The sequence below is a fragment of the Vespa crabro genome, chromosome 20 (assembly GCF_910589235.1).
Source record: "Vespa crabro chromosome 20, iyVesCrab1.2, whole genome shotgun sequence".
NCBI lineage: Eukaryota > Metazoa > Arthropoda > Insecta > Hymenoptera > Vespidae > Vespa > Vespa crabro.
Window position 1 is genome coordinate 2,006,985 of NC_060974.1, and position 20,085 is coordinate 2,027,069.

Sequence of the window (20,085 nt, forward strand, 5' to 3'; positions counted from 1 at the left end):
TTTTGTTAAATAATCGATTAAGTTAATAAACATAATAATAATAATAATAATAATAATAATAATAATAGTAGTAATAATAATAATAATAATAATAATAATAATAATAATAATAATAATAATAATAATAATAATAATAATAATAATAATAATAATAATAATTCTGTTCGACCCTTTTCAGAATGGTCTAACAGCGTTACATCTCTGTGCTCAAGAAGATTTCGTCAGAGTCGCTTCGATTCTCGTAAAAAATGATGCCAATGTCGAAAGTCAAACCGAGACTGGTTATCGACCTATTCACGTTGCCGCACATTTTGGAAATCTCTCGATGATACGATTTTTATTAAAACACAATGCCGAGATCGACGTAAGAACGGCTCAAAATTACACGCCCCTTCATCAGGCCGCGCAACAGGGTCACGCTCATGTTGTTAGTGCTCTTTTAGAAGGAAATGCATCGCACAAAGCTCGTACAAACGTACGTAAATACTTTCATAAGATGCTTTTTAATTATTTTAGTTATTAATCTAATCACAATTAATCCTGCCAATTACATTTTTACTTGTTTCCGGTATTTATGTTTACGTGATATCTATCGTTTTTATTCTTAGGATGGCTTGACTGCTTTAAATATTGCTCAAAAGTTAGGATATATATCAGTGATGGAAGTATTAAAAGGAATGCCTTATGATAATTTAGCTCCGGATAATAAAAATTGGGAAGAAAAGTACAAAGTTATAGCGCCAGAGAGTTTGCAAGAAACGAGTCTTATGTCCGATTCCGATGACGAGGGTGGTAAGAATAATATTATCTATACGTTAACGTCTTATAATTGATTTATCATTCATAAATCTTAATTGCGTTTATTAGCTTCGGATGCATTGATTAGCGAGCAACCATACAAATATCTTACCGCGGATTTAATGAAGAGTCTACGAGATGATTCCTTACCAATCGATGTAACGAAGGACGACCCAATACACAGACAAGGTTAGTCTACTAAATTTAAATACTAATACTAGTTTAAATACTAATCAGAGCGTGTAACATGATCGATTTCCGATTTTTTTCATTTTAGTTACAAAAGAAGAAAAACAGGAATTCACTCAAAGTAATAATTACTGTCTCGCAGAAAACTTTGACAGTAATGATACATTGAATTTGGGGTACGTAATAATCTATATTGAATTTAATCCAAAATCACGGTGATCGAATAATAAATATTAGGGTAGTAAAGCCAAAAGTCACGCTTTAGATTCTCTAAAATATTGGATAAGCTAGATTAGTTTCATAGTTGTAACATAAAAGATCTCTTCAAGTTTTTTTCACCTCTTGTAGAAACTCTTATTATCATCTAAACATTGAATATAAATTTGTTACGTAGAAAATTATATAACACGGAGCTTAAAATATTGTAATTTGACCTAATTCTAATGTTTCGTAATTCACTCTAGCTTTAGACGTAATGATTTCCTTATAAATAATTGATTGAATTAAACGTATTTTGATTTTAGGAGACTTCACTTCCGATCGTAAGTACCTAAACACGTATATCCCATTGCTAGAATTTAGAAAAAGTTTGGAAATTCAAATACATCTATATATCTATATATCTAAAGTCGATAAAGAAAAAAACAAAAAAAATGTCTCTATATTTTGCTATGATATTTCAAATTTGCAGATTTTTAGTGAGTTTCCTCGTGGATGCACGAGGTGGTGCAATGAAGGGTTGCAGGCATAGTGGTGTACGAATAATTGTTCCACCCCGTAGAGCAACGATGCCATTACGGGTAACGTGCAGATTAGTAAAACCTAGTAAAGTAGCTAATCCACCGCCTCTAATGGAAGGTGAGGCTTTAGCAACTCGAATTATAGAGATGGGTCCAGTTGGAGCAACCTTTTTAGGGTAAGTTCACAATGGAATATTTAGAAATTGATTATTTAAAAAGAATTTTCTTTACGCGAATGTGATCCTTTATAGGCCAGTATTGATCGACATACCACACTTTGCATCGATCCGTGGCAAAGAGAGGGAAATTATTATTCTTAAGAGTGAAAATGGAGAAACGTGGAAAGAGCATGATAATTCGGTCGATAATGACGACACCTTGCTTAATACACCACATGGTACGTATCAAATATTAGAAATACTTTACAAGCCAATTTTTTATAATGCGTATTAAAATATTATATAATGTTAAAATTATACTGTCATTTATAGTGGCATTAATTATATAAAAAAAAATATGAAGTATTGTTTTTTTTAACACCATTATCGACGAATTATCATCGTATTATGAATAAAAATTTAATTTACAGATCCCCAAATGAACGCAGCCCATTCCGGCAGAATAACTCGTATAATAACGACTGAATTTCCTCAATACTTTGCGATAGTGACTAGAATCAAGCAAGAGGTACACGTGATAGGAGCCGAAGGTGGAATTTTAATGTCTAGTGTAGCAAACGACGTTCAAGCCGTATTTCCACCTGGTGCTCTGACGAAAAAAATCAAAGTTGGCTTACAAGTAAGTAAAAAAAAAACTGAAAATAGAATTTTTTATTCTTCCTGAAATCTGATCGTAAAAATTTAGTAAACTGTACACACACAATACAATTTAGTAGACAAGTCAGTTCCGACTATAGTGAAGCCACAAAAAGTTAAGCTATTAAAGACAAATGAGTATTGGTTTATTAAGACATATGATACCTTGTTGTAGGCACACGTCATCCCTGCAGAGCTTACAGCCAAACTTTTAGGTAACTGTGTTGCTGTATCACCCGTCATTACAATTGAGCCCAGAAGAAGAAAGTTTCACAAGCCGATTACTTTGACTATACCCGTGCCACAAGCTGCGAACAAAGGAATGATCAATCAATATGGAGGCGAAACACCAACTTTACGATTGCTTTGCAGTATCGCTGGTATACGCAGATTCGATCAAAATATTATATAAATTATTTAAACAACATTATTGAATGTTTGATAATGCATTTAGTAAATTTTGCCTAACTCTAGTAATGTGATAACAGTTATTTGGTCACATGTCTCTTTTTTATTTCAAAAGTAATTCTTTTGAATGATTTACTGGGCCAAAAGTATAATAGTATTTATATATATATATATATATATATATATATATATATATATATTTATATATATATATATATATATATATTTTTTATATATATATATATATATATATTTTATATATATATATATATATATATTTTATATATATATATATATATATATATATTTTATATATATATATATATATATATATATACACGCACATATAAAGGGATTGTTTAATGTAACTAATTAAACAATTAGTAAATAATTAAGCTTTCATTTTCTATGTCAGGTGGTACCAGCGAAGCCCAATGGGAAGATGTTACTGGTTCAACACCATTGACGTTCATGAATGACCGTGTGTCCTTCACAACCACAGTTTCAGCCAGGTTTTGGCTAATGGATTGTAGGAATATTAGCGAAGTTCCAAAAATGGCGACGGAACTATATAAAGAATCTTTGTTTATACCTTACATTACAAAGTACGTGTTTCCTTTTTTACATTTATCTTTTGCAAATATTCAATGATCAAAGCTTTCTAATTGTTTTTGCAGTTTCGTAATATATTCAAAACGAATGGATACTCTCGAAGCTACGTTAAGGATATTGTGCATGACTGATGGCAAGGAAGGAATGCACACGTTGGAAAGACAAGAAGAATTCTTGGAGATTGTAAAGAGCCGTGATGTCGAGGTAAACTAAGAAATATCTTCTAGTTGTAATTAATGCAAATAAATAATAATAATAATAATAATAATAATAATAATAATAGTAATAATAATAATAATAATAAATAACATTTGTTAATTATATTTGTTCCAGGCTCTACATGGAAAAGATCTTTACATCGAATTCAGCGGAAATCTAATACCAGTCACAAAGTCAGGAGTACAATTAAAGTTCACTTTCAAAGCTTTCCGTCAGAATCGTCTATCATTTCACGTTAAAGTAAAAGATCCACTTTTGGATCCCGTAGCGAGAATGTTATTTATGCGCGAACCTAAAGTTGCAAAGGGTGAACCACCACAGCAACCAATTTGTGTACTGAATATCGTCTTACCTGAGGTTACGAGCAAAATTGAAATTCAGAAAAAACTAACAGGTAATATTATTGGGCACTTACATGCATGCATATATATATATATATTTTGCAAGAATATAAACATGATTTTTTTTTTCTTAATAGCAACATACGAAGATTCGAATATCATAAATCAAAAAATGGACTTTTACAAATCAAAATACGGTATGGAACAGAAGGAGAAGGGAGACCAGCCAAAAGACACGTCACCGTCAGAGGAAAAGTTCATTGCCGATACTCTCCAGAAAGAACAAACAGGTACGACATTCTCATTTATTATAATACAATGGAAAATTGTTTTTAAATTTAATTATAAAGTAAGGATTAACTTAAGGATGCATTAAAATTAAAAATCTATAGAGTTAAGAATCGAGAATGAAAAACAGTGTGCAAGGTGCAAAAAGAAAACTTTTAAAATGATATTTATGTGAGGAAGACGTCGACACATTTAAATTTTATATAAATCTCGTAAATCATGTGACAATAATAATTTATTCCGTTCTTGATGATTCACGTTCGATTGATTTCTTTTCTTTTTAACATTTCTATGTTTTATTTGTTCTGTATTTATATGTTCGTTTAAGGTAAAATGTCAATCCATTTACGGCTTAAAGATTGAGTGAGGCTTCTATAATTTAATTATACGTAAGAGTCTCAACAAATGCTCGGAAGGTGCCGAGATAGCCTCTTTTAGTTTTACCATGTTCGTCGAGGAAAGAGCAGTAGCTAATAACTTTGCTTGTCCCTTTATGCTTGAGTAGCTCTGATTTGAATCGTCGAAAACGTGAGTTCTATTTTTCTTTTTATCCGTATACGTTTTTCTAACGATCCTCATCGATTTCATTTCAAATATCCGTTTATCTATTTCCTTAATCTCATTCTCTTATTTACGTGCACTTGTATTCTCCATTGACTTTATTTTCATTAATTTTCTCTTTCCTTATGATTTTCAGTTGCAGGTTTTTTTAAGTTCATTAGTAGTTTGCACTTACGATACGCACGTTGAAAACAAAAGTATATAAAATAGATATACATACGTACGTACATATATATATATATATATATATATATATATATATGTATATATATATATATATTTACACGCATACACACATATATATATATACGTGCAACGAATAGAAAAATTTACAATGGAAGATTCAGGCCAAGCGAACACCATGAACGAAACGAGTCCTACAATCGACGTTAATAATGAAAAAGATAAGACCGAGAACGATGAATCGTCGGTCTCTAAGATTACGATTGATTTGTGCGAATTAAAACAGATCAATTGTGAGATAGGTACCAAGGAGATGTCTCAAAGTTGTTCAACAAATTCATGCAATGAAGAAGACAAAGTGAATAATAAAAATTGTTCGAACCCGTTGAATGAATCTCGGGAAGAGCAAAAGAACGATCAAAAGAATGTAGCCAAAGAGGGCGATGAAAAAAATTATAATGAATGTTGTGCATTAGAAGATAATACACAAAAATTGAAACAATGTTGTCAGAGTCCATCCAGAGGAAAAGAGACAACGAGTATGAAACAAAAACGTAAATCCAGATCTACGAGAAGACGATTGAATGCCATGATCAATAATACATCCTTACATTTCTCTGATACGGACTCGGAAGGTGAATTGGTCATTATGGAAGCTTATGCACGTACTCCTCCTAGTCCTGCAAAGTCACGAGGACCTATAATTTCTGTGACAATGGAGGATATTAAAGATGGTTATGATATAATGGAGGATATGAATCCTCGATGTTTAACAATATCGTCGACTCCTGAAATAAACATATCTCGACGTGGAAGTTTTGCGGAAAATCTCACGGATGTCGATGAGATTTATACAAGTGAACCTGAAAACGAACAGAAACTAGAAGGAAGAAAGAGTTTGACCTTAACAGGAGTTACTTATCAAGGTGAAACTGACGTCGAGGATATATCAAATGACGAGGATGAACCGATCATTTACGTCACACCCAGATTGGATATCTTGTGCGAGTTTGGTGGTGAGACTATTACTACCAAGGAAGGGGATGGACCATTTTCCGTAGAGATACGTAGTCGAATGTCGAAAGAAATAGAAGATACTGAAGTCCGAAATTCATCTGAAACTGTGATCATGCCGAATACGGACAGCGAGGATATGGAAATATCGGATGAGGATGATCTACAAGTAGCTTCTTGTAGTCATCGCGATCTGTTCGAAGATTTTGACGTTTTAGCAGGTTCTCAGATCGTGATGACGAATGTTAATAAGATGGATAACACGCTCGTTGTTTTGGATATTCAGGAAGATGTCAACATCGGTGATTGTCATACCGATATTGAAGATGTAGATTGAATTTAAAATGTGCCGAATGAATTTTATTTAACGAAACGCGGAATGTTATGTATCAAATCGATTATTTGCTACCAAGGATTACAATCTTGTATCCCTCCATTATCATTTTGTTTTATTTTTTCACGTCAGTCCGATCTTTTGATTTATCTCAATCGCAAAGAATTTCTTCTTATTGTGTTATTCGTTTTCCTTTTTGCACCGTGCTCGATCTATTGAAAATCTATTGTTTTCTTGATCTATAAAAAAAACTTTGGTAATGATTAACCCTCGATTGAACATCGCTTTGGTCGTTCTCGTGACTAAATATTTTATTCCGTGCAATAATCTTGCTTCAAACTCTCAACAAAATTTCTTTTTCTTTTTTAACTTCTCAAATTATTTTCTCTTTGTTTTTGTATTATTAATTATTTAATCAAATGACGAATATCTTATTTGAATTAATAATCCGAAACATATGGAGAATAAAATTTATTTATCTTGGTATGGTCAATACTACTTAAGGGTTAAATAAAAAAGAGATTTCAATATTTCACGGATAAATATTCTTTCAAATAAATTATTTCTAATCGTGGAACAGTGCTCTAATGATCAATTGTAATCCGTTCGAAGAAAAAAATGAAAAAAATTAATATCTTTTTTCGAGTACAAATGAAACGAGTGCAAATATTTATATTTTTACACTTCTTCGCGTCTGTATACTTTTTTCTGTTCGGCTAAAGATTCATTTTAACATTTTGATGCCGATAATAATGCGATATTTTTTTATGTACTTGTTATACTTGCAGGCAGAACTGCCGTCATCAACATAATCATAGACAACCATATGGGATATTAAATACAAAATAACAGCATGTCTGTCTTCAACTTCTTTAACGAAATTTCGCAGATGCATATATAAGTCAATGTTATATATTATAAAAATATATATGTATATATATATATATATATATATATATATATATATATATATATATATATACACATACACATACAAAGAATATACATTATAAATTAAATAGAAATCGATGACTAATTGAATTAGTCATTGAATTGTTGAATGTATTATTCATGTTAGAATAATGAGTTGTTATGTGTATAGTTAACAAAAGTTTATGAATTAATTCAATGTTTGATTATTATATTAGAAAGCTATGAGCTTTTTTGCGCAAGTACATAAAGAGTTTTGCACGCAGCACGAGACGACGAAAGAGAAAGAGAGAGCGAGAGCGCGCGCAAGCGAGAGAGAGAGAGAGAGAGAGAGAGAATGGGAGATTAAAAAAGAAAAAAATTGTAAAATGAAATGATGTAATTATTGATTATAATTAACGTGCTAAATAAAAAGTAATATGAGCATCATTCTTGGTTGTTCTAGATGCCGCTACTATCCACGAATCCTTTGCACAAAAAGCGGCTTGTCCCCTAGAATCCGTAGATGCTAGTTATCCCAATAAAATAGCCGGCCAACAAGAGCATGATCTTTCGCCTAGCGTCGAAAAGCAAACATATTCGGAGAAGCGAAAATTCTGGGAGGATATATCAAAGAAGAGAGAGAGTTATCAACGTTCTGAATCCGAGGTATCAAGGACCTCACAATTGACAGTCAACGAGAGCGACAGTGAGTATATGCAAAATGTCGTATCGGAGGAAGAGATAACTGAGGTAACATCCGTTGGCTCGGATACTATGGAAAATGTTAATATCCCTGATATTTCGGAATGTTCCGTTGCGGAGAAGGCACATTATTTTGAGGAACAAATACAAAAGGAATTGAGTAAGGTACCGGCTAAATTGCAACAGGATACTGTGAAACCTGAAAAAGATAAAAGTGTTAAGATTCAACGAGTGGAAAAGCCTATTGATGTTGCCCAAGTGGAAACTACGAGAGATGTTGAACATGAGGGGAAAGAATTAATGTCGAGTCATGTAGAAGAGAAGGATAAAGACGAAAGTGATAAGTTAAGGAAGGAAGACTTCAAAGATGAAGAGATTACATATAAGTTCCATAGGGAGGAATATCGAGAGACATTAGTTGTTGGTATGGAAAAAATGATTGAACTGGATCGAAAGGTAAAGGATATAATGGACAAGAAAGAAGATGAAAAGAAAGAGTCTGAATTAAAGAAGAAAAAGGAAGAAAAGGGAATTAAGAAGAAGGCGTCTGAACTAAAGAAAAAACTAGAAGAAGAAGAAGTAAAGAGGAAAGAGACTGAACTACAGAAGAAACAAGATGCTGAATTAAAAAAGAAACAAGAGGAAGAGGAAGCAAAGAGAAAAGAAACTGAATTGAAAAAGAAACAAGAGGAAGAGGAAGCAAAGAGGAAAGAGGCAGAATTGAAAAAAAAACAAGAGGAAGAGGAAGCAAAAAGGAAAGAGGCTGAACTGAAAAAGAAACAAGAGGAGGAGGAAGCAAAAAGGAAAGAAGCTGAATTAAAAAAGAAACAAGAAGAAGAGGAAGCAAAGAGGAAAGAAGCCGAACTAAAAAAGAAACAGGAGGAAGAAGAAGCAAAGAGAAAAGCGGCTGAATTGAAAAAGAAACAAGAGGAGGAGGAAGCAAAAAGGAAAGAGGCAGAATTGAAAAAGAAACAAGAGGAGGAGGAAGCAAAAAGGAAAGAGGCAGAATTGAAAAAGAAACAAGAGGAGGAGGAAGCAAAAAGGAAAGAGGCAGAATTGAAAAAGAAACAAGAGGAGGAGGAAGCAAAGAGAAAAGAAGCTGAATTAAAAAAGAAACAAGAAGAAGAGGAAGCAAAGAGGAAAGAAGCTGAATTAAAAAAGAAACAAGAAGAAGAAGAAGCAAAGAGGAAAGAAGCCGAACTAAAAAAGAAACAAGAAGAAGAAGAAGCAAAGAGGAAAGAAGCCGAACTAAAAAAGAAACAGGAGGAAGAAGAAGCAAAGAGAAAAGAAGCCGAACTAAAAAAGAAACAAGAAGAAGAGGAAGCAAGAAAGAAAGAAGCAGAATTGAAAAAGAAACAAGAAGAGGAGGAAGCAAAGAGAAAAGAAGCCGAACTAAAAAAGAAACAAGAAGAAGAGGAAGCAAGAAAGAAAGAAGCAGAATTGAAAAAGAAACAAGAAGAGGAGGAAGCAAAAAGGAAAGAGGCTGAATTGAAAAAGAAACAAGAGGAGGAGGAAGCAAAAAGGAAAGAGGCAGAATTGAAAAAGAAACAAGAGGAGGAGGAAGCAAAAAGGAAAGAGGCTGAATTGAAAAAGAAACAAGAGGAGGAGGAAGCAAAAAGGAAAAAGGCAGAATTGAAAAAGAAACAAGAAGAAGAGGAAGCAAAAAGGAAAGAGGCAGAATTGAAAAAGAAACAAGAGGAAGAGGAAGCAAAGAAGAAAGAGGCAGAATTGAAAAAGAAACAAGAGGAGGAGGAAGCAAAAAGGAAAGAGGCAGAATTGAAAAAGAAACAAGAGGAAGAGGAAGCAAAGAAGAAAGAGGCAGAATTGAAAAAGAAACAAGAAGAGGAGGAAGCAAAAAGGAAAGAGGCAGAATTGAAAAAGAAACAAGAGGAAGAGGAAGCAAAGAAGAAAGAGGCAGAATTGAAAAAGAAACAAGAGGAGGAGGAAGCAAAAAGGAAAGAGGCAGAATTGAAAAAGAAACAAGAGGAAGAGGAAGCAAAAAGGAAAGAAGCTGAATTAAAAAAGAAACAAGAAGAAGAGGAAGCAAAGAGGAAGGAGGAAGAAGAAAAAACAAAGAAAAAGATGGAAGAAGAAGAAGCAAAGAAAAAGAAGGAAGAAGAAGAAGCTAAGAAGAAAGAGGCTGAATTAAAGAAGAAAAAGGAAGAAGAAGAAGTTAAGAGGAAAGAGGCCGAATTGAAGAAGAAACAAGAGGAAGAAGAAGCAAAAAGGAGAAAAGAAGAAGAAGTAAAGAAAAAAAAACAACAAGAAGAGGAAGAAGCAAGAAGGAAAAAGGAAGAGGAAGAAATTAAGAGGAAAGAGGCCGAACTAAAGAAGAAACAAGAGGAAGAAGCAGCAAAGAGGAAAAAAGAAGAAGAAGAAGAAGCAAAGAAAAAAAAACAAGAAGAAGAAGAAACAAGAAGGAAAAAGGAAGAGGAAGAAATTAAAAGAAAAGAGGCCGAACTAAAGAAGAAACAGGAGGAAGAGGAAGTAAAGAGGAAAAAAGAAGAAGAAGAAGCAAAGAAAAAAAAACAAGAAGAAGAAGAAATAAGAAGGAAAAAGGAAGAGGAAGAAATTAAAAGGAAAGAGGCCGAACTAAAGAAGAAACAGGAGGAAGAGGAAGCAAAGAGGAAAAAAGAAGAAGAAGAAGCAAAGAGGAGAAAAGAGGAAGAGGAAGCAAAGAGAAAAGAGGCTGAATTGAAAAAGAAACAAGAGGAAGAGGAAGCAAAGAGGAAAGAGTCTGAACTAAAAAAGAAGCAAGAGGAAGAGGTGAAGGAAGAAGTAAGAAAATCAAAGAGGAAAGAAGAAATGGAACTTGAAAAAGAAGCATATGAGGAATTAGAAAAGCACATTGAAAAAGCTGCGTTGGTACAAATTTTACCAGAACAATTGGAAAGGTCGATCGAGGAAGCTAGGGAAATACATCATAAAGAATTACCAGAGCATATAGATAGAATCGTCGAAAAGCACGAATTGGAACTTCAAAAAGAATATTTAATCGAACGTGGGGAATCTCCAAAGCACACTATGGAAGTTGCAAGTAAAGAAAGTGAATTTATGCAGATACATTCAAAACAGGCGGAAGATATTTCAATGCAAGAAAAAGGTTTGGGCAAGGATATATCAACTGGGAGACGCGTTATAAAGGAAGAAACGACTATAATATGGAAGGTTCAAGAAGATGGAAGTTTAGTGCAAGAAAAAGTGACAAAGACTGTTCAAATTGAAGGAGACGAAGATGTGCCTGTAACCACAGAAATAATCAATGTTCCTGAAACTAGTTTAGAACCAAAAGTGCTGTACGAAGAACATTATACTGTTGGTGATTTGGAGGAAAAATTGAAGGAGGATACTAAGATCGAGATAAGTAAAAAAGATCAAGTTACTGAATTTATTCCGGAAGTACAAAAAGAAAAGATTGAAGATTTAGGAAAAGAAAAATCAGAGGAGGACAAGATTAGCCCTCAAAAGTCCACGATCGAAAGTGATAGTAAATTAATGAAAAAAGAATTTGAATCACGTATACCAATTTCAATGGCTAAAGTTGAAAAAGATAGAAATCACAAGGAATCATCGAGGAGCAAAATTTCAATAGAGTCGAAACGTTTGTTAGAAAAATCAGAAATCGATAAATCGAGTATTCCACAAGAAGAGTTTAGCATCACGTCACCCATTGATAAGAAAAAAGAATTTGAATCTCGTATTCCTAAACGTATCATAGATACTTCTGCAACTAAATCGTCTGAGAAAGATATTAAAAAGGGATATCACGTTAAAACGGAAACGGAAACTTGCACGGTGACCGAGAAGAAATCCTCCAGTCAGGAAACAACTTCCAAGAGTGAAACCCAAACATTTTCTAAAACTTTTACTGATCCACATAAAGCATTTAAATTACTCGAGGACATGAGCGAGAAAGATACGATAAAACTATCTAAAGTCGATCATAAAGCTTCCAGTAAGTTAGAAAAGAAAGAAGTTGTATCTTCCGAAATTTCTAAAGGCACGGACAAATATATTGTGCACGAAGAAAAAGAACAAATCGAATCTAAAAAATTATCAGAATCCAAAATGAAAAAGGAATCGTCGACCGAAACAGTAGAGAAAGAGGAAAGTAAAAGTAAAAAAATAGACGAGACAGCTGTTCAAAAGATGTCGATAAATTTACAAGATGGACAAGAAACGATCGATGCAAGTGCTTCAAAAAGTAGAATTGAAGCCAAAAAGGAACAATTATCTAAAAAACTTGAAGACAAGGAAGGTATAATGACTGAGGAATCTGGAGTCAATAGATTGAAGGAAAGTGATATCGAAATAGCTATTAAAATAAGTAAAGAGGATGAAAAAAAGAAAGTTGAAGACACCGGAGAACCTCCAATAACATCTAAAATATTCGAAGACTTGGGAAAAGTAGAAATGGTAACTAAAGGAGAATCGCATAAAGAAACTGTTGAAAGTTTCGATGCAAGACACTTTATACCTACCAGCAAAGTAGACGAGAAGTTGGCATCCGTTAAAAAGGATGAAAAGCCAGAAGAAAAAGTTCTGACCCATGAAACTTTGGAGGAGAGACAACGACGTGCTGCAAAAGAAATAGAAGCTAGGCAAATAGTGGAGTGTCTTATAGAATCGATCGAAAGTGAAATAACTAAAAGATCATCCATAACGGAAGATCCGAGAGCTGAGATTATTGACAGTAATTATCTACAGCAACTTGTTAAAGAAAGCGTAGAAACTGATCATGAAAAGTTAGCTGACGATTTAACGAAAAAATTCGAAAGTATTATGAAGAAAACAATGGAGAAACAATTGGTAGACTCTACAAAGGACACTGACTCTACCGCAGAATCGGTAAAACGAAGATCATCTATACACGAAGAAGAGAAAAGATCTACTAGAGATAGCATGAGTATAAGCGAGGATATAACAAAGGACGAAGAATCCTCACTTCACGATAGAGACGAAAGTTTACTTTTATCTTCGTCACAGGCAAGATTACCTGAAAGAGACATTACAATGAGTCCAAGTAGTATATCTGATCAAATAGAGTTAGAAGAAACGATGGACGTTGATACGAATGAACTTGAAGACATTACCAAGCCAACTTCAAGTCCACAATCAGAAAAATTACATTCTGATAGATCTAGCGCACAAGCTGAATCGTTACAAAGAGAATCGTACGAGCCTCAATACGATATCAGCTTGCCAAAGGACAGAATAATCTATGACGTTTCTGGAGCAAGAGTATTGGAGATCGTTGAACCAGGTATTGATAGTCAATCGAGACAAGATTCTGTCGATGTGCCATCTCTAGAAATGGACGAATATAAAATCTCTGAAGATACAGGAAAAACTATTTCATCTTTGCACGAAAGTGCAGCCGTAGATTCTTTGGAAAGGATTGCTCAAGAACGTGATATGACTTTTAGTCCTAGTACAGTATCGGAAGACATTAACGTTGATTACTCCTTGGTACATGAACAGGTCCCTACGACGACAACGGAAAAATACGAAGTCAGCGTAAAAAGAGCTGACAGTTTTGAAATCGAAAGTCCACCTCTTGTTTCACCAAGATTAAAAATAAGACACGATCTTGAAATAAAACCAGTCAATTGGATGATTGGTGATGAAAAAATTGAAATATCTGAGACACTACAACCTTCGCAGGTGTTCAATCAAGAATTAGAGGAATATGAGACAACTATAAGGAAACAAAGATTATCTTCCCAAAGTGAATCGGCTGATTTGGAACAAGAATCCGCTACAAAATCTTCGGAAGATCCAAGTGTTATAGAATCTATCAAGGAATCTGTAACAACAGGAGATACAACGGTGACTACAGTAATTAAAACAAAAAAGTTTACCGTCATTCCTGTCAGTGATCAAGACATAGAAAGTGAATTAATAGAAAATAAATTAGAAGTTAGCTGTCAAGAATTAGTGGATACCTTAAAACGTGAATATGAAGCTAAAACGCCTACCGAAGATTTAACTACTATCAGCATACGACGACCTTTATCCTTAGAAGAAGCAAAAATAAAATTAAGTGAAATGAAATTAGCGGATTCGAGTAAAATCGAAACAACTACCGACCAACATGAAATTTTTACCGACAAAGAAAGTATTGACATTGCTAAAGAAATTACGTCCGTCTCTGAAGAAAAATTAGAAGCTAAAGAAGAAGTTACGTCGCAGATTGGAAAAGACGAAGAGATCGATGGAGAGTCATTAACAGAGAAACACGAGGAAGTTATAGTAAAGGATATTACAATAGAGAAAATTGGACTTAGCTTGGAGGAGATAGCAGAACCATTGAAGGAAGATGTAAAGCTTTTAGAATACATCCAAACACAAGATATTGCTGCTGGAGGAGCATTGGAGGATGATCCTAATAAGGCTGTTCACGTGGACGATCTCGCGAAAGAATGGATGGAACCGAGCCTAACGAAAATAAAAGTTTCTAGCGATGACTATAAAAGACATGTTGAGAAAGGTTTCGAAAAACGTGATAAAGCAGCAAAAGTCAGCACGGTAACTTCTTCCGATACATGTGCCTTTAAAATAAAGAAAGACGATCTTCCAGGCGTTGATTTAAGTGCGCGATATGCAATTACAGTTCTAGATCAAGTAGTTAAGAAAGAAATAGCGGAGGTGAAGGAGTCCTTAGAGGCGGCGAGACAGGACTTGATAGAAGAACTAAGTGAGAACAGTGAGACTGTAATACAAATCAAAGACTCACCTTCTGAATTTCAATTCAAATTACAACCAGAATCTATACCCAATGATTTACCCTTTTTATACAGACCCCCATCTTTGGAACAGATCGCCGTAGATATTGAAGTTACGTCGAAGACGGAATCATTGATAGCGAGCGAGGAAAAGCCTGATGAATCGAAAAGAGATGAGAAAGAAATTCCAGCTACGGAAAGTGGATCGGAAGAAATCGAGCTCGAAGCATCCGGTGACGAAATGGACAAAGAGAAGGTATGTATGGATATTGAGATGGAGCTAGACAAGTCTGAAACGGAAACTCTATCTGCCGTCCATGAAGAGAGTAAAGAAGACGATGATACACGTCCTAGTCCCGTACCAGCCAGCAGATCATGCTCAGACGTAGAGTACAAAGACGAGAGTTCCTCTTCCTTGCATCCACCTCAACCAGTGCCAAGGAGACGACATAAACCTGCACGGGCATCGAAAAAAGTTACTTCCGAAAGTGAGGTCGATCCTGGTTCCAGTTCGGGCGAGAGTAGCAACTATCAATCTTGCGACTACGAAATTGGCAGTGGAAGTAGACCAAGTTCTTCTGATGTTGAAGCCCTCCAGTCTGCTACGATGCCACCATCGGGAACAACTTCCGAGTATGAGACAGCGATGATGTCCGTTGAACACTCCGCCACCTCAAGGCCAACTTCTCAAGAATACCAAACTGCCGTGAGTACATTAAGTTCTCGCGAATCTATGAAATCTTTAAGTTCGTTTAGTTCAGGCCATCTTGGTAGTATCGATAGTACCAGCGAGTTATCAGAAACATTGGTAGCATCTGAACCGGATGCTGACAAGGGCGAAGAACACGAAGATTTGGAACGTGCGTTTGACGAAGAACATGCCGAATCCGATTCCTCTGGAAGTGACATACCTATGGACGATGCGATGGACAAAATCGATAGCAATATTCCATGTCGAATGAAGCGATCGTCGGAAATGATATTTCAACAAATAATGGACGATAACGCCGCTCTCGATACCGATTTAGATGAACCCATTTTGGAACAAGACACGAAGGGAGTCGATTTTGCGACGTCTGCTTTTGTTGTAACACCTGGTGCCGTGCAATCGGTAGATATAATGACGGCTAGGGTTACGGAAGATGGCGTTCAAAGTGTATCCACCCAGGTTATTTCAACCCAAGTAATTACGTCAACAACTGAGATACCTACCGAAGAAACTACATTGAAAACTACAATGGGAATAGAAATTGAAGATAAACCATCGGATGAGTCGCTCGAAATGCTAAGTATGGAACCAGATTCTTTGGAACCGAAATCTGGAATAAGTGGTACACCAGATGAAAGTGCTGAAACGGTGATGCAAATGTCAGCGCATTCAATGATACAACAAGCGAGTATGTCTACATCTTCAACCTCCGGACTGTCTCTTGATACAGTTATAGAGAAAGCAAAATCCGAACGATCCGAATCACCAGGTAGCGATTCTTTTGAACTAGTCGATAAGCCTGATATTATAGATGATTTTGTTGTGATCGAAGAAGTTGGACGTGAAGCAGAAGAATTTGATTCTGAAGGTAAAAGTATACGTATTACCGCAATACCTCAAGTTAGTAGTAAACAATATGATCGAGACTTGGAGAACTTAATAACGGAGAATAAAGAAGATTCTCAAGTGTCTACCAGCCAAACTTCCCGGAATAATGAATTATTCGACTTTGAATCTGAAGAAAGTCCACCCCAAGCATCCAACGACGATCAATATTCTCAATCTTATTCAGACGAGGAACCGTATGAAACTGGTAAAAAATGGATTGAAATGCAATTTCATACGGACGCAAGAGTCTACGATATCGAATACGATCGTGGTCCCTTAGAAGACATCAAAGAAGAAGAGATTACTGATTTCGAAGCTGGTAGTAGTCGATTTGGAAGTTTAGGAAGTCACAAAGAATCGATAGGAAGCGTTGGTAGTATGCGTGGTAGTTTTGGTAGCACTCCAGATTATGATGTTCTAGCTGGGAAAAAATATTTCACTAAACCTTCGGATCACGATACTGTTTCTCTCAGTTCGTTACAGGAATTCGAACATCTGGAGAGTGCCGTAGCGGCAGAAAACTCGAAAAGATTGCAATGTGGTTCTCAGGATTCAATTAATAATGGGAGTCTTCCAAGAAGGTATATGACCGGTCGATCTGGTCATGGAGATGATATTTCTCTGTCTTCGTTAAAAGATTTTGAAGGTCTAGAAAGAGCTTGTCGGGAAGCTCACTTAATTGAACTTCGTGCTAGGGAGGAAGAAGATCTTTTGGAACATGAAAGCCCTGAAAATAGATACAAAATGGAAAGTCTTCAACGTAAATCGGAAATTAGTGCGGCAGGCTCAATTAATCCAAGCACTTCTGGCTCGGACGACTATGAGAAGAGAATAAAAGAAATTGATGAAATTATACGTATAGCTCAGTCTAACGTAGAGAGATTAGACCGACAAGATGATACTACTGAAGATATTTCACAGATAGAAATTACAGATATTGAAAAAACTGGTTCAGAAGCTATTGTACCAGTGGTAACAGAAGCAGAAGACATCCAACGTGCCAAAGATACAAATATCATGGAGACAAGTACAGATTCATTGGAATTAGAAGATAATGCGGATAAAAAACATCCCTTATGTCAAAGTTCAGATTCTTTAGAAATGAAAACAACATTAGATTTCCCATCTTTAAGTTCTGACTCATTGAATAATGTTAGAGATGCCAGAGACGTTCAACTTGACGTAGCAGAACAATTTAGTAATGGAAGACGTATGTCATCAGATTCTTTGGATGTACCTATTATTGGACAACCTGATAATGATATACAAGAAGAAAGTAATAATCATTCTGGAAGACCGGCAGTTGATAATTCTATAGGACAAAGTTCATCAACAGAAACAAATATTGCTAAACAAGATACAACAAAATTACCATCAAGTAGTAAAACATAAAAAAAAAAAATATGATCCATATAGGTATGTATACTTTAAAATAGTTAGCTAAATTTATATATTTTGCATTATAATTAATTATATGTATTAATACTTTGAAAAAATTATATTCAAACTAGTACTACATAGCTTTAATATATATACGTATTGATTCGTTGCAGATAGAGGACTATGGTGATGAATTTCACACGACTTCATAAATATACTACAAAATAATTCAAGAAGCTTTACATGTAAAACATGATATCAAGAGTAATATACTACAGAACTTGTGCATTGTGGATATATAAAACATTGTATTTATGTTTGTTTTTGTAGCATCTTCTAAAAATATTTGTATTAATATGCTTAAATAAGATAGTTACAATATTCAGAATATAATGTTGTTGTGCAAATGAGATAGGAGAGTGAAAGATGCTGCTTGCTTGTTTAATATTAAATATGTAATGACATATTTATAATTCATAATGTACTGTTTTTAAAAAATGCTGAATTGTTTTACGAAAAACTGTTTAAACTTTTGATATATGTTGCATTTATGAATTTATATTTTACATGCTACTTATATCTTTATCTTGTATTATAGTAAGAGCGTATCTAAATGATAAGTTATAAAAATGTCTCAATTATATGATATTATCTTATAACTTTTTTCTTCAAAAACTTTGACAAATTCTACATATCTTGCAATTTATATTATAATTTGTAAATTTTTGTGAGTTATAATACATCATAGAGCTATTTTCTGTGAATACTCATAAGCAAGAAAATACTTAAGATTTAAATAGGAAATTTTATATGCAAATGTAATATTTAGAATTTACAAAATTAGATATTACAAGAATAGACAGGAAGCATTTTTCAAAAGGCCAGCATATATAACATTATAAATCTTTTTGAAAGGAACGTAATTATTATTATTACTGTTGTTGTTGTTCTTTTTATTATTATTATTATTATTATTATTATTATTATTATTATTATTATATTATTATTATTATTATTATTATTATTATTATTATTATTATTATTATTATTATTGTTATTATTCATTAGCATTAATTTATTGATTTAATTTAAACTTTTATTGATTTAGTTTAAATCACTTAAGATGTAAAAATCATACATTATATTTGCATATACATTACCTAAATAATCTTTTTTATCACTTTGAAGCTATGTTCTTGTTAATGAGAAATATAAATTTATGTACCACTTTATACGAAGAATTTTTATACGCAACAAACCTTTTATTACGAACAATTTTATTTTCATTTCATGTTTCTAAAGTGCTATGTAAATTTATATACTATACATACATTATATATAGAACCATAAGATATATATATATATATATATATATATATATATATATATATATATATATATATAAATACTCCACTTGATTTGCATTAAATGAAATGCTACAAACATAAAGGCAACATTTGTGGAAAAATAAGAAAAATGAAGAAAAATACGCCTAACATTAAATATTAACTATTAAAGTTTATCTTCTCTTAAATTTCTTTTGTTTCTTTTCTAATAATTTTATGCTAAGTATCATATCTATGTCTTACCAATTATTTCATATAAAACAAATCATGTTAACAAATATGAAATATGCGAAAAGAAGAAAATATGTAAGAATCGAAATACGGCATACAAAAAAAAAGAAGAACAACTCTCACCTTGTTTCATGTCCTTTTCCTTGTCCTATTTAATTAAATTCTAATACCTAACGGTTTTTATCAAATCGCTTTTTGCTTATTATGATAACATGCACGCAATAAAAAATAATTAATTTTAAAATAATAAATAGGATTATTAAAGTCAATCGAGAACAATCTAACGCACCATAATATTTCACCTAAGTCCGATTTCGCGGGATTCACCTTTATTCAGACAATAGCAACGTGATTTCAATGTTGCCAATATAGTTTTTTGTTTATCTGCGTTGTAATAATTTACAGTTAATATATATATGTATATATATACTATTTATGAAACCATTAAACTTATTAAAAACAATAATTGAACAAGTATTAAGATAAAACGTGAGAATATCGAAAATATTTTATAAATTTACCATCAACGTCGTAATATTTTATTTTTTCTCAAATTAAGATATTCTAGATGGCGCTAATCGACGTCATAACATTACGCGCCAAATTGTAAATTACTCTTTTATGAATTTATTTTATGCATATTTCTCTTTATATATATATATATATATATATATATATATATATATATAT

The 20,085-nt window shown here is 33.4% G+C and overlaps 2 protein-coding genes across 2 annotated transcripts in view; both read left to right on the top strand.

The window, feature by feature from the left end:
* LOC124431025 (ankyrin-2-like) overlaps positions 1–19,861 on the top strand; it is a 30,358-nt gene extending 10,497 nt beyond the window's left edge. The window contains exons 14-29 of the mRNA XM_046978385.1: positions 179–475; positions 609–792; positions 868–987; positions 1,076–1,163; positions 1,512–1,529; positions 1,679–1,903; positions 1,979–2,124; positions 2,317–2,525; positions 2,718–2,922; positions 3,366–3,555; positions 3,628–3,766; positions 3,896–4,175; positions 4,260–4,412; positions 7,878–8,830; positions 10,733–17,854; positions 17,992–19,861. Of these exons, the coding sequence (XP_046834341.1) occupies positions 179–475; positions 609–792; positions 868–987; positions 1,076–1,163; positions 1,512–1,529; positions 1,679–1,903; positions 1,979–2,124; positions 2,317–2,525; positions 2,718–2,922; positions 3,366–3,555; positions 3,628–3,766; positions 3,896–4,175; positions 4,260–4,412; positions 7,878–8,830; positions 10,733–17,830 (10,305 nt within the window). The 3' untranslated portion in view covers positions 17,831–17,854; positions 17,992–19,861. The remainder of the gene's footprint in view (positions 1–178; positions 476–608; positions 793–867; positions 988–1,075; positions 1,164–1,511; positions 1,530–1,678; positions 1,904–1,978; positions 2,125–2,316; positions 2,526–2,717; positions 2,923–3,365; positions 3,556–3,627; positions 3,767–3,895; positions 4,176–4,259; positions 4,413–7,877; positions 8,831–10,732; positions 17,855–17,991) is intronic.
* LOC124430948 lies at positions 4,780–7,356 on the top strand. Its single transcript, XM_046978212.1, has 2 exons — positions 4,780–4,938; positions 5,108–7,356. The coding sequence occupies exon 2, from the start codon at positions 5,306–5,308 to the stop codon at positions 6,503–6,505; it is 1,200 nt and encodes a 399-aa protein (XP_046834168.1). The 5' UTR covers positions 4,780–4,938; positions 5,108–5,305; the 3' UTR covers positions 6,506–7,356.
* Positions 19,862–20,085: the final 224 nt, after the last annotated feature.

What these genes read in the sequence shown, in the direction of transcription:
- LOC124430948 (XM_046978212.1), top strand. Translation starts at nt 5,306, where the DNA reads ATGGAAGATTCAGGCCAAGCGAACACCATGAACGAAACGAGTCCTACA.